This window comes from Branchiostoma lanceolatum, chromosome 17 (assembly GCF_035083965.1).
Source record: "Branchiostoma lanceolatum isolate klBraLanc5 chromosome 17, klBraLanc5.hap2, whole genome shotgun sequence".
Taxonomy (NCBI): domain Eukaryota; kingdom Metazoa; phylum Chordata; class Leptocardii; order Amphioxiformes; family Branchiostomatidae; genus Branchiostoma; species Branchiostoma lanceolatum.
Window position 1 is genome coordinate 11,720,279 of NC_089738.1, and position 26,433 is coordinate 11,746,711.

General features: G+C 38.5%; 1 protein-coding gene across 2 annotated transcripts in view; it reads right to left on the reverse strand.

Moving 5' to 3' along the window:
* LOC136423613 (beta-arrestin-1-like) overlaps positions 1-23,841 on the reverse strand; it is a 56,792-nt gene extending 32,951 nt beyond the window's left edge. For both annotated transcript variants that reach the window (XM_066411846.1, XM_066411848.1), the window contains exons 1-2: positions 23,518-23,841; positions 22,736-22,868 (exon numbers count right to left, since the gene is read on the reverse strand). In XM_066411846.1, coding sequence (XP_066267943.1) covers positions 22,736-22,842 — 107 coding nt within the window. In that variant the 5' untranslated portion in view covers positions 22,843-22,868; positions 23,518-23,841. The remainder of the gene's footprint in view (positions 1-22,735; positions 22,869-23,517) is intronic.
* Between the last annotated feature and the right edge of the window lie 2,592 nt (positions 23,842-26,433).

The following is a 26,433-nucleotide window of genomic DNA, read 5'->3' on the forward strand; positions in this document are numbered from 1 at the left end:
AATGAAAGCAGATAAATTCACAGTAAGTATACAAATCATTCAATGCGTGTGCATTCTCTCTGAAGTTCAATTTCGTGTCAAACCAAAATTGCAGCTGCCAGGAAATACAGATGAATTAATCCGACACCACGACATTTGCTTCTCCGAATCAACGTTTCCGTGACAGGCAATCCTTTCCACTGATGGAGGTTGGAAGGAAGCCAGGCTTTTCACAGACATTTCGTTTTTCGTCCCGTTTTTTCAATCTCTTCACGTGTACGCGTTAATTTACACGGATCGAAACACGTGAAGAGATAATGGGTCAGGATTATTGCCAATAACATCTGGTTCTCTACTTAAGGATAGTTTGTCTGTCAAAAGAGGGAACAGTAATACAGTAAATGTCCTGGTGTGATATATCAGTGTGGTCTAGAAATCGATAACAACAAAAGATTACGATGTATCCCAATTGATTTGTGGGCGCTCCGGGTTCTAGGGAAAATCTTTGTCCCTCCCACATACAACTTTGCCTCCATTGCCAAATTAAAAGCCAGTTACAGTTCTTGTAGATGATCAATACACAAACAGATTCAGAAGACCTAAGAGATGGTCCAAATGATATTTGGAACCACATTCACACTGTATGACTCAGAGTTTGAATACTTAAATTATACCACATTACAGCGAGCTGAATTTGGACAAAAAATGTAATAGAAGTTGCATTATAATACTGGCCTTTTAAACTTCAATACCTCATTGTATTGAAAATGGCCTATGTTGAAATTCTGTCTGGAACTTGGATTGTGCCACTTACTGGTAGATGCGCTGAAAAAAAAATAAAATGGCAGAGTACGGTCTCCTGATCTAGCGACGTACTTCCATCTAGCAGCTGCTGCTGGAACTGCAAGCTTCAGATCATGGAGCGACTAGGAGGATAGGACTAGTGGGAGAGCAGTGCCACCTGGCAACTAACTGTAGAATTGCAGTCTTGGCTGAAAATTCCCACTTTCCTAGTAATACTAGGACAAGTACACTCCTCCATATCTTTACCTCTCTTTGTGATAAAAACATAATTTCAGGGCTATGGCGATCCATGGAAAATTCAATCATGCTTAAGACATGAGTGGTAATACTGATAATAAATCTCCATCAGGATAGTTTAAGGGAAGACCGTTAGGCTTATAATTTCATAAAAATTATTGGTTGGATAAGCAATAAATGATAGTAAACTATATACGTGTGCTATGAATTAAGGTCTACTGCACAATAGCAGTAGTATCTATTAGATTATACTCCTGCAGGGTTCCCTGATGTAGGGGTAGGCAGCAGTCGGCCAGTCTTCACACAGCGCCTCCAAGCGGCTCTGTCCAGCGGGTCCACGTTGGTGAGGCCGCACTCTGTAATGTCCTTCTTAACACACTCAATCCAGGATTTCTTTGGTCCACCTCGACCTCTGTAGCTGGGCAACAGGAGTTTTGTGTATAGCAAAAAGCACCTTTTACCAGACTGACAAATTCAAAATCTTTTTTTCCTTCACAAATCCATATTCTGTTTGGAATGGGCCTCCCCAACATCTGCAAAGTAATAACATAATTCCACCAGCCTGAGGGTACATAATTTCACCACCCTGAAAAGATATGTCAAAACAGATCTCCAACCCAACGTCTCCCAGTATATGCACTCCTGTATATCTTAACTGTGCATACCTGGGGAATACTGCACTCGAAATCTCTCAAACCCACTATTTTTCAAAGTGTCCATATAGCCTTTACAGTAAATTATGTACTTGGACTTTTTGGGTCACGGAATAACATTTCGAGGTCAATACTTCCAGGTTGTATGAGACTTTGGATCTGAAAGGAAAATAAAATCTTAGAAAATAAATGTATCTGACCTTTCAAAGTGCCTGGTGTAATAACACTCTGCTCTTAAATTCTGATTAGGCTTGGGAACTTCCTAAAAGGGTCACCTGCAAGTCAGCAAACTTAAACCCATGCGTGGAGATATATCGTTGACATAGTCATGAAGTACAAATATCATAATTATATGGCAAATCATCCAACCTCCGGTAGACCCCAAGTTGGTTTAATCATTAAACACTGACTGAGTAAGTAGAAATTCATCTTATGATATCCTAGAATTGCTGTGTTAAAGTAAAGGCAAAAATTCACATCCACAATATAATAAACAATGCATATTGCAAAATTAAATATTATAACTTATAATCATAAGGGCAGTTACATATACGTTTAAAAGTGTTACACATTCAAGTTACTTATGATACATAATACCCATGCATGTTTGGCAGTTTGTGCCAAATTTTGTGTTATCAAATCTTTAAAATCAATTTTAAAGATTCATATTCTCAAACACATGTTATGCATGTTGTACGGCTTACAAGAAATGAAGCACATGCGACTTTTAATGTTATTGCCACAGAAATTACTGAATATTATAATATGTGTACTTCCCATAGTCCAAGACTCAATTTTACTAAATAACATTGAAAAAAACCCCGGCTGCAAGCCTGCAATCCATATTTTTTGTGCAACAATTGTCCATTATGTTTGGGTATAAGCTGAAGGCAGAGGTTCCTTCCATGTACAAATGTAGTCATGAATCTTTGTTACACTTGAGCCTTTAAGATTTAAAAGTGCATCTCTCAAAATGTCAGAAGTCACTCGGCGAGAGGTCAATGTTTCAGGTGAGGATAGGGCATCATCCATGTCCATTTACGGAGGGAATCGATGCCCAAATGTCTGGATTGGTGGTTCTCCAAATCATATTAGAGCTCTCGTCAGAAAATGAGTGCGCTGACTAATGGGCCTGTACATCATTTTTACGTCAATAATGGTGTATGTCGTAGAGTGAATCCACAGACATGTACATATACATGCACTTTGGACATAATTATATGGAAATGCACAAAATAAGTCAGAGACCAAGAAAAAAGGACTAAAAAAAGCACAGCTTCTTCTTTAAACTCTGTTTCACCGCAAAATTCCTGTATTTCCAATGTTTCAGACCTGAATTAAATATTACTTATAATACAAGCAGCTGTAGAATTCATTTTGTACTTAATACATTACGGCATACACCATAAGACATGATCCATACAATATAATACATATTTTGTTCCTGAATGTTGTCCACTTTTGTCTCCACCTGACTGAATGTAACATCTATTGTCCTGTATATGCTGGGCCCTCTTGAAAATTAATTTTCTTAATCATACATGGAAGAGGCAACTCAGCTGTGTTAAGAAGAAATAGATAAATAGATAAATGTTTAACATTTACCCATGTCTGCAAAAAAAAAAAAAACAGACGTAAGGAAAGAAAGGAACACATTTTATCCCTTCCTACTTTGACCTTAGGCCTGTGGCTTACAACAAAACTGTTGACATTCAAAAACCTGCAGCAATACAAATGGAGTACTTACAGGTAAATGTCACCAACATGTCCTGTGTATTCTAGACTTTTGCTATTAGCTATATAACAGCCAAAGACGAATAGAAACACTGCAAGTCAGGATATTAGCTGCCATCAGATTCCCATCTGCCTCAGTTCATGGGCATTATTCATTGGGACCATGTGAGGACAACTTGTTCTACTAACTGTAGAATGCATTAACTTTGGCAGTTGCTTTATTTCACAGCAGGAGGTTAAGGGAGCTTTTCGCAGGTGTTTTAAATTTGCAACTAAGACAATTCTGTAGCACAGTTGCTGTTACAGAAGTAGTCATTCAAGGACACATATTCTACTCTCCAAGCAGAGGAGTGGGTCTGGCAGGTTTTTGGCGTGTTTTTAGGCGTTTTTGCTTATTTTTATTTCATATTAATCATAATGTATTGTGTATGAGAGCAAAGAAAATATGCCATATTGGTGTAGCCTAGTACTGATCTACCTTTCAATCATTTTCTGTTGTTTGTTCGTCATGACCATACGAAGCAAAAATAAGCCATTAGAAAGACCATCTATAACCTTGTATGAATCATTGTTAGTGGTGTATGTACTTTATGTCATGGGCATGTACATATACATGTAGGACAGAACCACTGTTTACACGTACACGCAGGAAATGACAAAGGTTTGATACAAACATGTGTCAGCCTTCTCGTCAATCTTGAAATGTGCATTGAGCAGTTTGTTGGTACAGTGGGCCTTGTAAAGTTTTATGGGTTTGAGTGTTTCCTTCCTACTTTAGGCAAGCTGAGTTTAATAGCTTGGTTTACACATTCTAACTAGATAATTATTGATTTAAAAGAAAAAAACAACTATAAATGATCAGTAGATTGTATACTATAGAATAGATTGGGGAATTAGAATATGAACATCTTAATGAAAATCAAGTGTCAACATTTCAAAAGAAAGACCTGTTTCCAGTATAAAAGGTAAAGCAGTTATTTCATAAATGAGGTGAAGAATCATATATGGTTTCTGTATTCACTTTTAAACTAGTGCAATGTAGTTTCACCACTGCTTACATTTTCACAGCAAAACGCAATACATCACATTCACACTACTCTTCCTTATTAATAAATAAGTGTGCTGGGCTCTTTAAGTTGCAAAATTAAAAGTTTAAAATTTTAGTGCCCGAGGCTCCCCCATACATAGGACAGAAGACAAATAACTAATGAGGCCATTAAAATATATATAGTTTAATATATTACAATATATTGTCATCAACATCTTTACATTATCTATTATAGGATCTCGCACAAACACTCACACATACACACACTCAAAAACATGAACCATATTTGATCCAAATCTTCATCTTGTGTTCCAGAATGATGAAATATTTTTGGCTGGTGAAATATGATCAGAACTGCGTGTATCACACCTTGGGGAGGTTCTGCTCTAGTTGTTTCATGTTCTGTTCAGGACTGTGGCAGGACCATATGGGTTTGGCATTTAATGAACACTGTTCATGACACTAATAAATCTTCTAGCACCGGGCACTTCATGCATTTATTCATTTATTGAGTTATTTGTGTTATGAATATGTAATCTATTTCACAATCAGAGAGATACCAGGTAAAGACGAACTTAAAGGTGGTTATATATTTTGATCAGTTATATGTAAGCTTTAAGCAAAAATAGGTGTTCCCAATAATGACTTTCATTTTAAATACAATGTACCTTTAAAAGTACATTTGTATGTTTGCCAAGATTACATTTTGTGTGTTTGTGTGTGTGTGTCTGTCTGTGAACAGTAATTACTCAAGAAGTTACAGATGAATATTTATGATATTTGGTACATGTACATTAGTAGGTGTTGGCATAATGAATAAACCAGTAGATTATGGCCCCCTAGCGGTTTTCCATGGCAATGCAACAGGACTTCCGGTTTTGAGATCTGATGCTCTGGACAGGCTTTGGTCAGGATTTTACAGGTACATGAGTGTGTACGTGGGATTTCTATTCATTAAGAGAGTTATAGAGTACCAGCAACAAAAATAATGAAAGATTCATTTGCAGGATAATAATATAGAAATGTTTGAAATTTCATTAAATTCTAGTTTTTGTGTGTGTACAATTTAGTATCTACTTCCCACATGGATGTATGCCAGACTTTATGAGGCATATGGGCAGCCATCTTGGCACAGATACAGTCACACTGACTCTCTTTTACATTCCCTGGAGCAGGCACAGAGACAGGCTGGCACCAACATTAGCATTCTGTGCTTTATAAACTTCACTTCTTTCACAGAAGAGCATCACTTCAGGATATATGCAGAGGGGACGGCAGAATTTCAGCTATTAGAGGTCAGGCAAGGTGGTCTTGTGGATAGGGTTTGTTGACTTAGAATCTAAAGGTTCTGGGTTTGAATCCCTAGCAGGCCCCAAAGTTGTGTCCTTGGGAAAGGCACTTCACACAAGTCATGCACCTACGTATATTTCCTCACTCGAATCAGGTGAAAATGAGTATAGACTAGTTTCGATTAGGGACGTTCTCTTGAATGGGGCGTAATGGAGATACCGTGTTTGAGAAGAGCCACACTTCGAGCAAGTCAAAAATCCCACTGCACTTATTGAAAAGAGTAGGAGTCCATCTAATCATGAGTGCGAGCCCGCATGGATCAAACGTCAAAGTTTACTAGTTATACGAAACAAACAAGCAAACAAACATTAGACCTTGACACAACATGCAGACAAAAAATGACATTGTCTTATCAAGATGAAATAGAATATGAAAACAGTTACATTGTATCTAATAGTATCTGATATTGGCCATTAGTCAATTTTTCACATATTAGCATGTAATAATGCATCACAGTGCTTAATAATTTATATAGCAAAATCCAATTTTCTTGACCCAGAGTTTCAACGTAGCTACATTTTCAAGGTACATCACTAGAGGGCAAGGAATAAATGTTAAATACCCTTTCCCACGGGCATTAGCTAAGATAAAATAGTACTTACAAGCCAAAGTTACATTGTACTTGTACTAGTTACTTTGCTCAAAAACCCACCATCCTGCAGGTATGAACCTCAGTCCACCAATGAAAAATTGTAGGTGCCAAATCATTATGGAAAGTCACTATCATAGTACAATTATATATAAATCAATAATGTGGGAGCTACAAACGTTCTTCTGTAGCATGTGATATCAATAGTATTATTATAATAATAGTATATGACAAGACATACTGTTGATGAATGTGAAAAGCTTCAAGCAAAGTCATAGATGTCAAACACAATTGTTAGTGTTACTAGTGCAAAGGGAACAACATGTTGACACCAAAGGGAAATCCTGGCTTCCTACCAACTCCTTGTTTTCAAACAGTCTAAATCCATTTGGAAGAAACCCTGCATGAGCAAGCACAATATAAATGGTAAGAAGCCAGTATGTGTACAATGTTAAAAGGCCAATTCTTATATATAAACACCATTCCATTTGGCGAGTTGAACTTGAAAGGGGTAGTCTTATACATGTATATGTAGGTCCTGGCATCTTGTAGTAAGAAATAGGATTTATGATAATTATCATAGTTTAAGCATCTTTCAAAAAGAATGTACATTGTATGTTAACTTAAAAGATTGTGCTAAAAGTCAATATAAAAGTTTTAGTTTGTCCCCCTCTCTACTTTAACCTTCTCCCTGCTATGATAGCCTTTTGGGTTAAGCAGCAGGGAGAGGGTTACAACTCTGAGTGCTAGGGCCGATAGAACTGGTTTAATCTGACCATGACACTGTTAAGGTTAAACAACCTAATGTAATTACAGCGATTTGACTGCCAAGAGAGGTAAGCTTATGGGGTGGATCTGCCAATTGCAATTCCCTTGTATTGTGAGAAGGGTGACCTTTTGCTTGACCTGAACTTGGGCGTGTTGTTTGTGTTTTTGTAGCACTTAATCTCTTATTTCCTTGTGGTCTCACCACACAGGATGCCAGCCTGCCTAGATACATGTATGTACTAGTATAGTAACACATAGGCCTTGAACGCGACCACTGTAGAAGTCCACAGAAAATAAAAGGAAGTAAAATTTTAAATGCACATTAGCTCACTGAAAAGCTACATGTGAAAGAGAAGAAAGATGCTAGGTACAGTTGATTTACAGGCAATGAGTACAGAGAAATTTCGCTGGCTCATTCTGACAATCACAATGAACAGTGAACCACGGCTTGACGTCTGTCCTACATGTAAGAACTGCTACCATTTCCAGAAGTGTGCACATGTATAAAGCTAGGGTGGGGAGCGACAACAGCCGGGATTGCAATTCCTGAATTCTAGATCCAAAGACAGCATCGCTAACCACTGGACTATGCACGCTACAATCTACTTTTTCAGGACATCTAGATCTTCCACTTTGTCCCACAATGGGTTTGATGAATTGTTTCATCTACCAGTTCCAAGATCTCTTTTCTATTACGAGGGTCTGCACGGGGGATAACACATTACAATTCACAGAAAAGGCAACCACCAAATTTGCTTTGCATTAAATTAGAGCAGTCAAACTACATCTTTCAAAACTGAAAACGGCTGATTTGCCTCACATAAAACCAGCAACAGGCAGATACACAAAAAAAGTCATGTCTATTATTAAATCCTTCTGGAAATCATTATTAATTCTGTACAGACACTGTAGACAGCTTTGACAAAAGGAATGTCTTACATGGGCTTCAAAATAGACTTTCTGCTTTGTCTTTCTACTTGAAAGTAGTATGAAGCCCTTAGTTGAACACCCAAGGGCTTGGCTAGCAGACATCACTTGGGACATGAGTGTGTTTGGTCGACGCAGTCAGAACAAAAGAGACACTGCTATATAGTCAGGCCTGTGTTTGTTGTCAGTTGCTTCTTTCGGACTTGAAGGCTATAGTTCCGTTCCCACAACAAACAAAAGGTACACAAGCTTCTTCCTGTGGTAATGTTGTTGGTCCGTTTAGTTCTGTCTGCCTTTTAATGGGTGGTCATACCTGGTCTTTACCAGACCTCCCCATCGAGTTGAAAATGTAGAAATCAGCTACAATAGGCTTGGAATAAAACTGATGGACTGAGCTTGACTTTGTAGCAAAAGGTGATTGTATATTAAGTATAAGCCAGCAAACTCCTCAAGCAAATTATTTTACCTGTTTGGTCAATTTCTACTTACCGTCACAGTAAAGGGGTAAATGTTTTGTGGTGGTTTTATGTTCGCCATTCTGAGAGGTCACCGCGAACCTAAAACCATCACGAACTTAAAACCAATTGTGCACCACAAAAACCTTTGTTCTTCTGCTGGCCTATCCCCTTGTTTCCATTCAACCTCAATCTTAAAATTACTGCTTAAACAGTCCATTTTCTCCCTGCCACAAAATTCAATCCGATTCCCTGCATAATTAAATCATCATCAATCAAAAAATCATCATCATTAATACATTTTCCATTTTACCGTATTCCAACAGTGCCCTTGGAGTCTGGGTTTTTCCATCTATCATGTTCTTTGAGAAGGAAAGTCGAACTTTCGCTCTGATAATTTTCGTACTTTTCCCTGTGCTTTATACTGGGAAATGTCCTTCCAGGAATATCACCTCTGCCCTCTGACCATTAGTGAGCCAGGCATTAAAATCAATTGCAATGTCTGGCTCAAAGCTAGGAGTGCCCAGGGATGATTTCCCAGTAACATACAACTTTAAGGTGGTATAATAAAAGAATACAGTCATGTAGTGGCAATATACTAGTACTGTAAATGCCTTTAGTTTAAATCTTCACTGGATTTCATTTCATAGTAGGCGTGTTCGCAGTGGTTTTTAGTTTTTAGTTAGACCAAGGACATTGACACAGCAAGCATTTTTGTGGTGGTATTTAGTTAGCGATGAAAACAATGAACATTAAACCATTGCGAAAATGTAAACATTCACAGTAAGTTATGAAGTACCAAATGGACAGCTTTTAATCTTATTATGCAGAGTTAGGTTGTCTTATTCCCTGAGTTTTAGTCCATCTTTTCAAAGTTGGACAGTGACCTTCAGATCTTAGCAAAACTTCAGAATCTGTGAATATGATCATGAATGGTACACAATATATTATTCATTCTGTTTTTCATGTGACTAATTCTTTGCAGTTAAAGGTTGCAAGAAGATATGACAGCATGTTTAGAGAATGGTTTGTGAACTTCCTCATTTTGTTGTTTGCGGCACAAGAAATTCAGCCACACTGGCAGCATTCTGGGTCAACATTCTCATTACGATGCACTACCACGTCTCCCTCCACAGCCACTGCTCAATCTTGCCCTATAGCGAGTAAAGCACTTTAACTGTAAGTTATCTGCAAAATGCTCACAGCTGTGAATCAACCTCACGGCCTCTCCAAACACACGTGTCACACTCAAGGTCCATGTAAAAGGGTTTGCATCTGAACTGTAGGTTGGTGGAGCAAGGATTGCGAGTATCTGGAATTTAGCCATGAGAAATTCATCTCTCTGCTTTGGCTGGCCTCTGCGCTTTGACGTCAGTGAGGGATTAGGCTGCACAAATTTAACAACTTGTTAAATGGGTCTACCAGTCTGTTTTTTTTTCTTCTGAAAATTATATAAAGGTGGAAAAAAATGGTATAAAAATGAACTGGTACCTTAAAACGGTATGTTAAAAGAAAAACAAATAGAAGTGAAATTACAAAAAGGGAATACAGGCAAATAATGTGAAAAGTCACCTGACCATTGACAAGAATCTAAAGAAATTTGTGTCTAAGCTAAAATCTAATTGAGATAGACCTATAATCTAGATAATCCTGGTTGGAAAAATAAGTAGGCTCTTTATTTCATAAACCCTATTAGTATTACAGGTGTCTAGGTCTGTCTGATAAAATTGATAATCTTATTGTATATTTTGCCTCTAATCAATTGGATATTTCAACAAGATCTACAGGCCACATGCCAATATTCCTTGCCTCATTGCCATTGCCTGGTATTCTGCAACCTCCCTAAAATTATTTCACATTTGTGTAATTTTAAGGTCTTCCATGTCAAAGTCACACTGTCAAAGTAGATGCTGGTGTTGTGAGAAAATGACATTGTCGTGTATACAGATTTTTGTGTTTGCTAAAATGTGCATTGCAACTGAGCCAAGAGACCACCTGTCCAGAAGTTTGGCATACATTCAATTCCTTGCTAAGAGCAAAGATTCCAAAGCAGTCTAGCCTGGTATCCATCCTACTCTATCTCCAGTTTGCTCCTACAATCACTCAACCTCCCGAATAGTCTGGCACCCTTTAATAATAAAAAACGACTGGAATTTGAACATTCGTTCTGATAGGCTCAAAGTCGCACGGTTCTCATATCGGCATGACATGGTATGAACAAGTATCTAGAAGTTAGATCCCCATAACACAGCCCCTGATGAGAAATTCAAGAAATATTACAGGAAGTAAGGACCAATCATATAAATGGGGAGGGGGTAGACTATTCTGCTGAGTAGCGATCAGAGGAGCGAAGCGGAGCTAGAATAGGATGGATACCAAGCTAACAGCAATCTGCCTCTAGGTAGAATTTGGAGACTGAGAGAACAAAGACTTATATTGTATGTTTGCAGCATTAGCTCATACACTATAGATAGCCAATACCATATTTTTACACGGAGATACAACTCATGATCATATAGGGCAACATATTTTGTATTCTCTCCACTTTTGCACTTTGCAACACTGATGATGAAGGATTCAGGCCTATACATGTAGCTACTACAACTTTTCCAAAATGGTTAGCAAGTGAAATAGCTGTATACATACTGCCAACAGACTCGGATAAACGTATTACCTAATTTGAACAGTTTATAAAGGAGTTAGGCTCACTACAGGCCTACTTATTTGTATCAGTTATACAAAATGTATATGGTCTACTAGTGCATGCAAAGAGCCAAAGAAGATGGTCCATACCAGCAAATCTATATGCATTGCTTCATTATACACGAAATACAGCAAGATCTATGAAATCAATGTTATTCTGCAGCATTATATTGTACATGCCAGCATTAGCTACACCACAGGCTGGAAACATTAGTTAACCTGGATGTAATGTCTGGCAAGGGATTCTATCCAGTGCCAATTAGAGGTACAGAAGAAGTGAAAAAGGGGAAAGTCTGTAATGTTATAGGCTTTGCGTAACTCACTGCACACTAATAAACGTCATCCCTCAATATATACTAATATAGTCTTGTCCCTTTAGGATACTCCTGTGTAGAGATTGTGTGAAGGTATCTAATGTCTGATCAGTAATTCTCCTTTGGGGATTCTATCGTTTTGTGAATACAATTAGGTTTTATTATAATCATGTTTTAATGTAGGTCTGCAATGTAAATAAAGAATTGAACTGACTTGGATACAGCAGTAGAAAAGACTTAAAGAAATCCGATCTTTTTCCTTAGGTCAAGGCCTTCATAAGTTTTGTACTAAATTGTAGTTACCAGTATTCTGCTAGCACAAACAATTTAAACATACAGTCAAACCTGAACAAGTGACCACCTCCACATACAGAAAACCAGTGGACAACGTGACTACTTTTTGGTGGTGCCTTACATGTAGATAATTTTACCATTGACATACCTTTTGAAAGCAATAAGGATCCTGATTTATTGGTCTCTCTTCTTTGGCAGTTTTGACTTTATACAAATTACCATACTGCCTTGTTAAGGTTTTACCTCCATCACTATCTCCATATTTTCAACAAGATCAATGATTATATTAGCTCTATAAAACTATAGTTTATGCATCTGCAAAGCATATATTCATAGTACATGACATTATATTTCACATAATAGCTGATAGCTACATGGACATCACATTTCTTTGTCAAAGCTAGATCTACCATCAAAATATCTAACATAGTACGACTTTCCAATAATTTCAAGATTTCAAATTTACTAATGTACAATATACATTTTAAACTTTTATCTCAAATACTTAGGCCACAGCAAGTAAATTTTATGGATGACGTCCTCCACAGACTCCAAAATTAATGAGATAGGGCGAAAAAAAACAAGGCGGGCCAAAAAAAAAAACAGACTCCAAAATTAATGAGATAGGGCGAAAAAAAACAAGGCGGGCCAAAAAAAACAAGATTCATATATTTTCAAATTTTGAGATCATAAGTCTTGTTAAACAAGAATTGAGGCGACAAAATATAATATCATGACCAACAGGTCTTTTATTCCTGTATTCAACCAATGAGGCTTCATATATAATATAAAACCTCCTTGATTCACAGTAAACATGTCCTTGTAGATGTGTATACATCTCAATAGACTATCTATACAACAAATGCAGAAAAGAGCTTGTTGTACCATCATCAGAAGCAACTACACTGGGAATTCATTTGCGATGAAACACCTTGTGTATACAGCTCAATTAACTAGACCCCCCTCCCATTATTTATATAATGTCCTTGCTAGAACAAATGCAGAAAACAGCTTGTTATTATATCATCATGGGCAGGAACTACAGTGGGTATTCATATGCAATGAAACACCTTAGACTGTCAACATTAAACTGTTCTTGAAGATGTGTATGCAGCTCAATTATCTAGAACAAACGCAGAAAACAGCTTGTCATACCATTATGGGCAGGAACTACACTGGGTATTCATATGCAATGAAACACCTTAGACTGTCAACGTTTACGACATATTTGCCAATTTTTGGCATGTTGACCACCGTCGGAGGGCAATGAAATTTCTTGTTTTTTATTTCGAAATCAGGCGAATATTGACCACCGTCGGGGGGCAATGAAATTTCTTGTTTTTTATTTCGAAATCAGGCAGGCGAATATTAATGAGCGCGCTGATGTCATCCATAAAAATTACTTGCTGTGGCTTTAGGTATGCATTCATATACATATATAACTTATAAGTCAAGCAATTTACTGCCAGATATACATTGTACTATGTAGCATCTACATGTAACTCATTGCCTTTTCCATTTGTCTCTTTTCTTATTTGATGTGCTCGTTTTTCCAGCTCCGTTTTTCCCATGACAAGACCAGCTGTACAGTGTCATCATTATAATGTTATCAAGATGATAATGTCAATGTCCGATGTACAGGTGTACAATAATCTTGAAAATTAATGCCAGAAATACATCCAGATGGTATATGTACATTCATAATCACACCACCATATCATAAAAAACTAGAGAGACATGTCAGTATTGTTTAAAAATGCAGCGATATATGTCGTATTATGAATAAAATATTTGACCTTCAGTAACCAGTGACAATATCGTCACCCGTACAAATTGCCGTCTACGCGGGGTAGCAGACATAATTGCTTCTATGGACTGAAAGACAAGCCCCACTTTGGGCACTTAACTGTCCGACAACTCCTCATTTAATATGCACACCTCATAGTGATACGTCGAGGGGGGTAACCACTGTCTGTAACATTAGAACGTTATCGCAGCGAGAGGCTGGAATCACTTAGGGATAAATATCCCTGACCCCACCTCTATATATCAATATGCCACCACGACAATTTCATTGCGCGATAACCCGTACATTCCCTTCATTGTTCTCCATTACAAGACGACTCAATCGATTCAATTTCCGAAAAATGTGGACACTACATCTCAAAAGTCACTATGAACAACCTTGTTGAGTGTTAGAATTTGAGCCAAGTCATTAAGAAATCATTACGTCCACTAATAGCTATTGGAGACTACTTTATTTCACAGTACGCCTACATGTAGATGTGCGTTTTACACCTGCGTCTCGCTTTAGGTTAGAGACATGTGAGTCACATATGGCTTACAATATTTTGGGTGAACGATTTTCAAGGAGGCTATGACCCAAGCGACCGTCGACAAAGGTTGGTGACAACCTTTTTTGCCAGGAGACAGCTGAATTTAGTAGAGCACATTTCATTTTATTTTCATTTTTATTTAAATGTAGATGTCCTAAAAATGTCTACCCATTTGCTCAACAAATCGCTCAACAAATTTCATGAATTAAAAACAATCTTTTTTACGTTTGTGTATTTCGTGTCTCTTGAATCATACCTCTATATCATGCATCATATTACAATTATGAAATCAAGGGTTACACAAATCCAATTTTGGTCGCTATATGCTAGCCAAGCAAACAAGTTTTCTAGCATAAACTAGGGGTTGGCAATCCTGAATATGATCGCAAAGTCCCAAATTCAACCCCAGGCATTCTAATATTCTTATCATCCAAATTTGCCTGCATATTGGAAGATGTTGCCATCCTCCCTCTGAGGAGTTATTCATAAGGTGTCAGTCTTGTATGAAGGAGATCTAGAGCAACATCTTTAGCATTCATGACAGCTCTTATCTACAGGAGTCTGTGTAGGTACATGTATGCGTCCTGGCATTTGAACTAGACCTTTCACAGAGCTCGCACATGTACTTATCAACTCTATAACGCTGTAACGTATGATGACTGTTATGGCATATGGCAGTAGTTATTCAACACAGATAAGGACAGAGTGTGCATAGTGAGAACATAAAAAACATGTGTACAGATAGGTCTTTGTAAGTATCTTTTTTTAGGTCGGACGCTCGACTCCTGATAACCGTAATCCTAAAAGTTATGTCGCTCATGCCATATCTACTTCAAAATCACTGCCCTGCACCCTTGAAAACTTATTAGTTTATCACTAAGCCAGGGGAAACAAGATTACCATATCAGTGAGATCTTCAGGATTAAGATAATGAAAGGCCACCTCAACAAGAGATTTAGGGATACGTCCACCCAAAAAAATGCTATCGAACTAAGTTACGTATCCCTTCTTTCAACCTTTTAGCATGCTTTAAGTGACAGTTGCTGATTTGGTCTCTCTAAGTTCTAACAATTAGCATACTATTTTCAGCTTTTAGTATATGATTTTCATTGAAACATTACATCTAAAGCTGGACTATATTTTCTAGACAAGTAAACACTCACTAAAAATGTAACAATAAAGAATAAATAATTTTCATCTGAGCATGACATTCATGAGGCTTAAGACTAAATAAGAAGATTGAATTAACATCATTCTATGGCATTCTACTTTGCATCATGAATTTTATTTTTACTGCATAACAGTGCTATGCAATGATACATTCTATCCAAAGCATTGTGCATGATGTAGCATGTATTAAAGCCAAATATATATACTGGAAAAGCAAAGACATTGAACTTGGCTCGATTTGGGAAAGCGAAGTAATGCACCTGCCCATGGAATGGTGGGTAATGATATTCATCGCTACTGATCTTCACGGTACATCTGTCATTCGTTGTCGTGTCATTAGTCATCAAATGACAACCACACACAAAGGACGGCAAGGCATTGTGGACGGAATAACAATCTCTACATTTTGCAAAATTAATTCATAATGGTTGAGTCATATTTGTCCATGTACGCCATGCTTTTATACTTGTAGTCAAACAAACATTACAAAAATGTATTAAAAATGAGCGTCCTAAAAATATGTATTTCAGCCAAGCATCAGAGAAATATGATAATATGCACATAATAAGATTATATACAGGTGTGCATGTATTATACTGTAACATATCTTCAACAGGAGACACCCACCTAGTGAATAAGAGCCGTATCTTGAACACAAATCTGGAGCTAATGTCAGTTCAAAATTGATGCTGCTACGCTTCAGGATTTACAAAATGGATCTTGACTGATGGGTTCGGGTATAAAACATGATAAAACTTTCACATCAATGATAAATCTGACTAAATCGAGACTCTGAAAAATACAAGTAAATCCTTAGACACTGACAGTATATGAGAGATACGACTCTCGCAGAGGAGGTTTCAATTTCACGGTCCATGGATCATATTACAAGGAAACTGACAAAATAAATCCAGAAAAAACTCTAAGGTTTCTAGCGACTTAGAAAATTGATATTCTAACATTAGATTGATAATGAATTTCCACTAAGAATAAAACTCTGATAGTGCATTTCACATATACAAGTAGTTGTAGTCACATACAAATTCTACATGTATTTCTAGGAGTGAAGTAGTGCAACTTAAAGCAAGGCCTTACATCTTATGATATACATGTGAGTGTTAACCAACCATGTACTATACTGTAAATGCAGAAATGTTCGAGGTGGTTTTATGGTCGCGGTTTTCGCAGTGAGCTTTTAAGCGTGAACTTAAAACGACCACAAAACTTTTTGCCCACCGATGACTGTAGCATTACTATTGTTTCAAACATGAACTTAAATCCTTTGCGAACACTCCATTTTCTCCCTACCTTGAAATAAAAACCATGCAAACTTAAAGTTAAATGTATTTACAGTAATCATCAGTAGGACCTCTACTGTCTAGTAAGGGCTAGTCCATTTAAAGAGTTGATGAAGGGGACATGTTAAAGTGCTTTCCAAATTAAATGGGGAAGGTATAAGAGAATTTCATTAACAGGAAGATAATGCAAATAATTGAAATGAATCCGCTAGCTGGTTAGAAAAAATGTCAACACTATCCCTCCTTAATTACAAAATGGACCAGCCCAGATTTTATTGCCCTTGACGGGTTGCCCCCTCACAACCCTTTGTTGGTAGTTCTTAACGTTCTGACCTTTAGTTCTGCACACAAAGGGAAAGTTCAAATACATGGAACACGGTGTTGTGACAATAAACACGTATAGTAAAGAAAGAAGACAGGACCTTCAACCAAATGTTTACATAAAGAAGAACTGTTCCATGTAGAAAAGTGAGAGGTCAGAAAAAATTAAGGATTTGTCACCCTTTCCATTTTAATTTTCCCCCTCACATATTTCCACAAAAGCTTCATATAAAACATGATATATTTCAATATTCTTCATTCTTCCCAAACCCCTAAAATGGCCCTTGCTCTGTGTTTTTTTTTTTTCAAAATCATTGGTATTGGTTGAATTGTATGTTAATGTTTGGAAAAGATAGACAGGGAAATATTCTACAATTGCTAGCAAATGTTGGCCTTTTAGAGCAATCTGTTTGTAATTGTGCTCCTTCTATCTTTAGCCTTCAATAAAGTAAAGATGTAACAACTTTTCCTTCAAAGTTGCACAGCCTTTTCTTGGAAGCCCCTCCCTTGTAGGAACTCAGGTTGCCTCCTCCACTGAATATAACACACAACAGATGTGTACATATTTTGTCCATAGATCTGCCATTGCAGCTAAAAAATAAACAGTTGAACAACAGTACACAATTTGTTGGTCTTCAAAGGCTGCTTTTGATTCGAGTTATCTCTAAAAGCATTTTATGCATACTTTTCTGGTATGACTGATCATGAGTAACTGAAAATGAGGAAAGTGTGTCTAAGAAAATTGGGAAATTTTAATTTAAGATCAAACTTGTTGATAACTAGGGATTTAATGATAATACGTCATGCAGTCAGGTTGGAAAGTCTAGAATTTGTGTACAGGTCATATCAGCATAAGCAATATAATGTTCATCCTGTGAATATTTTTACACATATATAAGGGGGCCTTCAAGCCCTTTTCTGAAAAGCGTGATCAGCCATTCCAATTCCACATAATGCGTATAGCCAGACCGCTCAAATCTAAATTTCTAATGCAGAGCGTAATATTCAACGTGAATTGTAATTGGTGCCTGAATCTAGTACAACGTGAAGCCAACCAGGTGAATTTAGCATAATGTAGCCGCTACCTTAATTTCTGAATTTAGCTGTAGAGCATTGAAGGTACCCCCCATGCAGGCCCCCACATACATGCTATCATAAGGGGGTATATCAGAATAAGAGGTTGGGGGGGGGGTGAGTAATGCAAATGTAAAAATATTTGACAATTATTTCATCAAACTAAAAACTGACTTGTGCATATTGTGATGTAGACAGCTGTCAATCATGTCTTACAAATCTCCAGGCCCGGCTAATGTTTAACTGTTTACATCCCCTTCATCAGTGTTTACAGATACAGTCGTACACAGGGGAAGACTGAATCTAAACAGATTCGACTGTTATGTGTTGGACAGTAAACAAAAAAGTTCCCAACCACTGGGGGGCACAATCCTGTTTACTGTAAATGTTTGTGAAATCCCCAAACAGTGAAAAACCTCTGAGACAATATCATCGAGAATCATGGACAACAACTCCACTTATTAACTTTGCCAAGAAGGTTATGATAATACATTGGGTGCCGTGTATTTGTATACGGCTGTGTTTGTTTCCACTGTAGCTTGAGAAGTGGTGGTTGGATTTTTTTTCTTCTTTAGGTAAATAATATGCTGTATTGAACAATAGCCATGAATGGAGATTATCACTAAAATGTCAATGATATTTGGTTGAGGGGTACGGTTCTTGAAAAGGAAGGTCAAGTGCAATAATGGGTCTCCTAGCGGCTTTCTAATGTACTGCAGCGGAACATCCAGTTTAACGTTTTTACATTTTTTCAGTCATATCATTATCAATATCGAGACTCAAAATACTACCTGCATTCTGCAATTTGGGGGAAATATGAAAGAATACAGTACTTATCATGAATCAAATACTGCAGGAAAATGGATTTCAAGACCTTAATATACATATATCAATTAAAGCCTGCTTGCTTATGTACATTGTACATGTATTGACATGTGCTTTACTATGTAAGGAATACAAGGATTTATCATGGCGTTGTGACAAGACACAAACATGGGATAAACCCCAGTTGAATTATATAAACACATTTGTGTTTTAAGAATAGGTCCGTCTCGCCAGTTTTGGCAATACTGCAGCTCAAGGGGTCAAGGTCAACTTGTTAATTCCTAGTGCCAGAACAACTCTAACAGCCCTGGTTTGATCATTAACAGCGTGTTCCATTCAATACACTCACGCTGGAGGGTAACCTAGGGGCAAACATTGAAGCTATAGGAGACCAAACGTACAAGGGCAGCTTATACTGAGCTATTAGTGCCCAGAAAAGCACTTAGAGGGAGTGCACACATCTGCCAAGGCTTTTAAGTCCCCTCTAGTGAATCTACACGCTTGCCTCCTGCAGTTTAGGAGAGAGCTGCAAGGGAACATAAAATATGATCACCTATCCATGAGGCAAAGGTCTATCTGAAATTTACAAACAAAATCATTAAAATCCATCAACAACTTTTTGGATTGTCCTGTTCGCAAAGCCGGTTGAAAACATCACCTCCTTGGCATAGGTCATTTAGCATGAGGTTATAAGATAACATCAATGCTGTTATACATACATGTAAAACTGCAACATGATGGTGCATGTACTAATACTCCCACAAGCTATAAGCTATAACACGACATACATGTATAACACAGTTATTGGTGTGCAGTAGGGGACATATTGCACTCCTATAGATCGCTCACTCATGCATTCACTTGTCATCTTGCAAATTTTAGTACACAGAGCCAACACGTTTCACATTATAAATAAGTCTGTAAAAGTCTCATGATATGTCCAGGTAAATTGCTTGCCTAGAGTCCAATTCTAGGTCAGGTATACATGTATTTACTATCTATCAGCAACTATCAAATGATGTCAAAACCGGTAGTTCTACTGCAGTATCTTAGAAAGCTGCTAGGTTCCCATTATAATCAAACTTGACTTTCATTTTCCGTGACCCCTACACACCTACCAAATACCGAATCAAGGATCCATCCACAGATGTTTTAGTTATGCTGTTCACATACACGCACACGCACACGCACACGCACACACACACACACACACACACACACACACACACACACACACACACACACACACACACACACACACACACACACACACACACACACAACACTCACAGCATTGAAACACTCACAGCATTGAAAATATAACCTTCTTGGCCAATTTTTAAGGTCACAAGAATATAGACTTGGATGTTGGACTAGGAGTAGTTAACTTAAACTTGTTTTGGTCAAAATGTATACATATACCTCCCATTGCATGAGGACGTTTATGGTTGTCTTGTTGATAACCTTGTCCCTGCTAAGGTAACCTTTTGCGACAAAATTTGGCTGTGAGCTCAAGGCTTTACAGCTTGGACAAGGTTTTTTAAGGACGAACTGTAACATGCATATGAGTACGGGTGCCAAGGTTCCCCAAATGAGCCCAGTGTTGTAGAGTTGCCAAAGACATGCCAACTGGACTTACTGATGAGACTTTAAAGGTGGCTGTTTTTGTGTGAGTGCAATGTTACTGTACTAAAACATTTATGACCTTGCTGTAATTGGTATGGTTATGATCCAATAAAAATGCTGGTCGTGAATGGTGTAAAAAAAGCTAATTCAGATTGGTGTATGGCATGGTCACAACATTATCTAGATCTAGCTGATAGTTGTATAACTGACGAATTTTTTTCTGAATATTTGACCATCTCTAAATTGGCCATCTTTGGGAATGTACTACTAGTAGTAGATGACAGTACGGTCACATGACTCCAGGGTTGTTTGTTACATATGTCTAGACCTTTGATTGGTCCATTAATGTCACATGACTTAAAATAGGTCAATTTTCCTGAAGAAGGCTGTGTATAGCAGTAGTAGTAGTAGTAGTAGTAGTATTGATGAAAAATGAAGAAAAAAATTGGTGGCAGCTTAAATCAAGATTTGACAATACCAAACAGTTTCTGTACGTACATCAGTATGCAATGTGAGATTTGTAATTAATAATCTGCTGGAAATACTTTCAGAAAAAAGCCACAGAAGGAAATGAAGTCAATTAAGAACATTCTGTGCAATTTGTCTAGATTACAGCAAAACAGCACTCTGATGCTAAAACACATAGCATCAGTTTCATCAATCTCGACACTAGATATTCTGTGATCTCCCAAATATCCATACGTCAACCTTACAGGTTTCCTTACCCTAATAAAGCAGGTAGGATACATGCACATACATCAATGCAATGGATGTCTAAAAATGTTTCATATACATGATATATGTATGTAGGACTGTATACATAATTTTATACATGTGCATGAGGAAATCATTCGTATGCATTCATTTTTTCTTCCTCATTTAGACTTTAATTCTATTTTTATAGGTTATACTTTTTTAATATACTATATAGACCTCAATGATGTACAGACATCAAAACTATATTTTACACAGATTGTGATGGCATGTTGGAATTGGTCTGGAAATGCTGTGGTTTGACGAATGACTGTAACTGAAATTGGAAATTTGCTAGCAAACACGGAAGATTGAAAAAGCAACCTCTGCACATTGGAGAGAACCCTTGGGTACGCAAATAATTGCAATCCCCCCCCCCCCCCCGAAAAATCAAGAATACGTTGATGAAGGTTAGACATCCAGGTTTATAAGATATGCAATAAAACAGAACTTTATTGAAGCAACTGTCCCAGATAGATTTCCAAGTAACTAACTTGATATATTTCCAAAATCTATCTAGTTACTTGAGATTGCAAATGTTTTATTGCAAATCTAGAATAAATGTTAGCCCCAGTCCTGATTAAAAATAGCTTGCTACTAAACACACATCTTATGTCACTGTATAAAAGCAAACAATGCCACAGATGGTGGGACATGTATATTAACAATCCATCTTTGCATAATTTGTCTTATTTGTAGAACATGTTCATCAATCATGGAAACATCATTGATAGAACATCAGAAAGTTGGGACGGGCGATCTTAATCTTATGCTGTTTTTAAAAACAAATTTCTCCAATTCTATATTCTATAGACATTGCACCAGCCCTTATATCCATATAAGGTATAAGTGAAAGTGGAACGCAATAACGTGGACGTCCAAATACATTCTATAAACACAATATTTACCTCTTGAGGGACCTTGCCCTGTGCTATGTTTATGTAGACAATTAAATAAACCATAAACAATGCCAGCTGCAATGCAGAATATGTAGTACCTATAACCTGTGGCATTTGGGAGAAAATTAAAAATTCCTCCCCAAAAACATACCTTTTAGATTAGTGTCAGTAGATATGGGAAAGTGTACGCAATCAAGGAAAGAGTAACAGTTGATGATAAACATTTTATATCATACATATCTGAAACATTCTACCATTATATACAGCAGTAATACAATTTAATTCGTTACTTTTACGCGCGTTCCCTTCGGGTTCATGTCATCAACACACAACGATTTCTGCCGAAAATTATGGTAAAATCGGTTCGATGTGAGGTTAACGACATGCGGCGTAATAACGAATTCTGACAGATGTCTGGAGGGACGCGAGATAATGATTCAGCCGCCGCAGATACAAAATGGGCCCTCATCACCTCACCGGGGAGTAGATGCCATCGACAGGTTGCCAGGAACCCATCTATATTCCTCGCTGTCATCAATAAATGATGCCACGGATGAAACAAAAATGGGGAAACCTACCTGGTCCCTTGCTTCTTTTGGTCCTTTCCGTCGTTGCCGGTTTCCTCCGACGTGTCCATATTGGCAGCGGGGCCGTTGTAACCACCGTCGCCATCTGCAGCCAGCATTTTCTTTTCTTTTGCCAAATATATACCTGTTGTAAGCATGGAAGTACAACAACCTTAACTGGAGGCCCGCCTGTGGGATGGAGCTATTTTCCTCACACCTCCACTGAAGCCCTTAAGACCAAAGAACCGTTCAATGCCCTTAACTGTAACCGCCACACAGGTGGTCTATCTTAAGCCTTGCATACAAGACGTTTTAGCCGGCTTTCCCCGCTCTATGAGTGTTTGCAGAGGAATACAGCTACACAGTCTGGCACGGGAGATGTTTTTGCAGCGCTGGTTGCTCCGCCCGTGCTGCAGAATTAAGCACCAGGCTTCATGCAGCAAGATTTTAATCGCGAACCACACACACACATACACACGGAGGCCGCAAGCAAGCGCAAGGTAGCACAAAATCAAGATTTCTCTCTCTCTCTCTACACCAGCCTTAAATGGATTGCACCACTGCAGCACAAAATGGCTACTAAATCGATGGAATGATCTGGTAGCGATTTCTACGAGTCCCTCTGTTCTAAATTATATCTCCATCACAGGAGAAGGAGCGAGGAGGCGGTACATGCAAATAGCGTTATAAACACACGCAGGCCTACTGCCTTCTCCAACACATGCAAACAGTATGCCCGCTGGCCCGGTTTCAATTATGGTCAAGTGGGAAGATCAAAGAAGGCTATGCCGTACCGACGTAACAGCCAGGCCAAGGGTACGAGGAGGGAAAGCGCCGGGCTAGCTAGGCTGGACGGCCGGTGGCACTGCGCTCAGCTCTCCGGGGTCCAAGCAACTTCAACGCCGTCTGCAGACATGGGCAGGGCCGCTGGGCAGAATTCTCTCCGCTCGAGGATCTGTCAAACGGCTGCTGAACGTCTTGCCCGTCCCCTGAGCCCGCAGTGTTTTGTTTCTGTTCCACCACAGTTGTGTTTTAAGCACAATAGGAACAGGATCTGTAGTGTAAGATCACAACAGACTGATAAAAGGTGACATCCATGTTACGTCACGTGATCTCCCCTAAAGGTGAAAGGGCATTGGGACTGATCTCCAAGCAGATGTTGAGGTGAACAATCGTAACGTTTTCTGACTTCCCAAGGAAGGACCTCCCCATAACATCTGCTTAGATCCTCCTTCTCTTGACTATGCAAATAGCAACTTAAGGCACTTGAATACATTAAGTGTGTCTGATTTCATGAACTGACATTAAAAAATCCTCACATTCATTGGCAATTTTACATAAAATCCACATTGAAACGCCAAGGAGGTGTTATCTCTGCAAATGCATATTATAGGTTGAAATAGAAATACATTGACAACGAAAATTACCTAAGAATCAGCGGATCGAACTTTCAGCACCTTTAACATACAGCAACTCTTCCAAAATGTGAACTGTAGGAGACATGGTTTTTTTGATGGACTGGCAAAAAAATGCCAGAGGTGAAAAAATGGCAAATAATATTCAAGAACAGAAGACCAGCATTAAGAAGACTTATTTGATATCGTAAATCTGATGAAATATGAAGTGCTTTCTATTCCTTCTTTTCCGATAATCACTAGGCTCAGAAACTTTACGCCTTGTACTGAATTTCAATATGGTTTATAATGGCTTATTTCCAGTTGACTGTAAAATTGAGCTTGGCTATCGAAACTCAGTCTTCAGGAAATCTCGTTTATCGCTCCTGTTGAATTGTTTATATCAAAGATAAGTTTGAAACTGTCTGACAGACTGCCACTGTGTGGTACTGCCACAACATACTTATCCCATTTTGACAGTGGTATGGACGGCTTATTGAGTCCGTAAATAGGGTGCGAAAGGGTTACTTTGAAATTTACTCTTCAGACCATTCCGAGGCTTAGCCGGGTCAAGTGGTGTTATTTTTAACTTGCTATACGTACCCATTTGTGTCGATCGATGGTACAGCCACATTATTCTCTATTGGTGATGGAATCAACCCGTAAGGAAAATGGAGTACGTCTAAAACGTGCAGGGATTACGTGAAAGCCCCGAAATGGAAATGGAGCGGAGTCTGAGGAAAAAAGATGCATGTGTACTGTCATGGTTTGCTAATACGAGAGTCCTTTTTCTTAGACCCGTTCGTTTGGAGGTGTTTACCAGGGTTGGATACGTCCGTTGGCGCCAGGGACGGGTTGTCCAGGGCAAGTGAAACCGCTGATCGGGCCAGTGGATGTCCCCCTTAATGCTATGGTCACATTTCACAGCCGGGGCCCGGCCGGGCTGTTTGCGGGAAACGACAAATTAAATCGTACATCAATAAATATACAAAAGCTATGCTCTTAAATAATCTTTGGTACTTTTATGTTTTTGCTGTCTTTTATTTCATACATTCGTTCCTCAAGACTGCCCGGCCGGGCCCCGGATTGGAAATGTGACCTTAGCATTACTTGACCCGTTTGGGCCAGTGCAATTTTGGTATACGCCCTACACTTGAAAAATGAGAAATTGGACACCCCAGTGTAGCGGTGTTTGGGGCAAATCTACTGATCGTTTTCCCGTGCATTAACTTTTTCGATGTCAGCCAAAATGGTGCCCATTTGGCAGGAAAGTCCCTAAATACCCTCTCTTGGTAAAGCAGGTAAAGCAGCAGGTAGATTATTTTTTATTTTCTCCTTTGTTAAAACGAAATTCCGGCTTAAGTCTCTCTAACCCTCATTGAGATACATTCAGCCTCAAGTCTACAAGTGCGTCTAAATCTTATAAAAAGATTCCCTTGCTGCAAGGAAAAATGCATTTAAATTTGTGATCTAAATTTCGGGCCAGTGAAAAGTAGGCTCGGGCAAATGAAATGACCATGTACTTGCCCTAAAGGGCCAGTGAATTTTTCAAAACTTATCAAACTCTGGTTTACAGTTGCGGCTGGACAAATCATCGTCAATTCGGGTATAATCTATAGACCCGAGTCCGGTGTGGACACAAAAGGCAACCCTTTATTTTTGGCGGCAAAGCTCAAAGCATATCCCTAGCCTCCTTTTGATTCCTTTGATCCGAGCCACGAATGCAGTACAATATTTACCGGGTGGGTTTGGGCCACAGTGCGTGTGCGGTAGCGTAGAATTTGGAAAAGAAGGAAGCCGGAGCAACTTCCTTTGTTTTGGTCTTTTATATTTCACATGTAGTGGAATATCTCAGACATTCATCAACACAGCCCACAGTACTGGCCCACTGAGCCCCACACCGTGTTGTGGGCTGGGCACAAGGCAGTCTTTTTTTTTAATCAAAGGCGACATCTAGCAGTCGAGCGCTACACTGCACTTAATGCGAATGTGTCAAAACTGAATTAGCGGGTCAAAACTGAACCACTAGCGGGTCAAAACTGAAACCACTAGTGGTCAAAACTGAAGCCACTAGTGGGTCAAAACTGAACATATATAATGGGAATATCATTATGGACAATTATGACTAAAAAGACAACAAAACACACAAAGCGTAAAAAGATTCGTTTTCCATCGATGAAAATCGTTGAGCGCTTGAGCGCTCTGTCAAATCCCACAGTTGCGAGGAGGTCGCCAACGTGCCTCAAGTCCAGTAAGTTAACGTTACCCACCTGAGCAAGCAACTGTGTAAGGATTCGACCTCCAAGTTTTCTCATG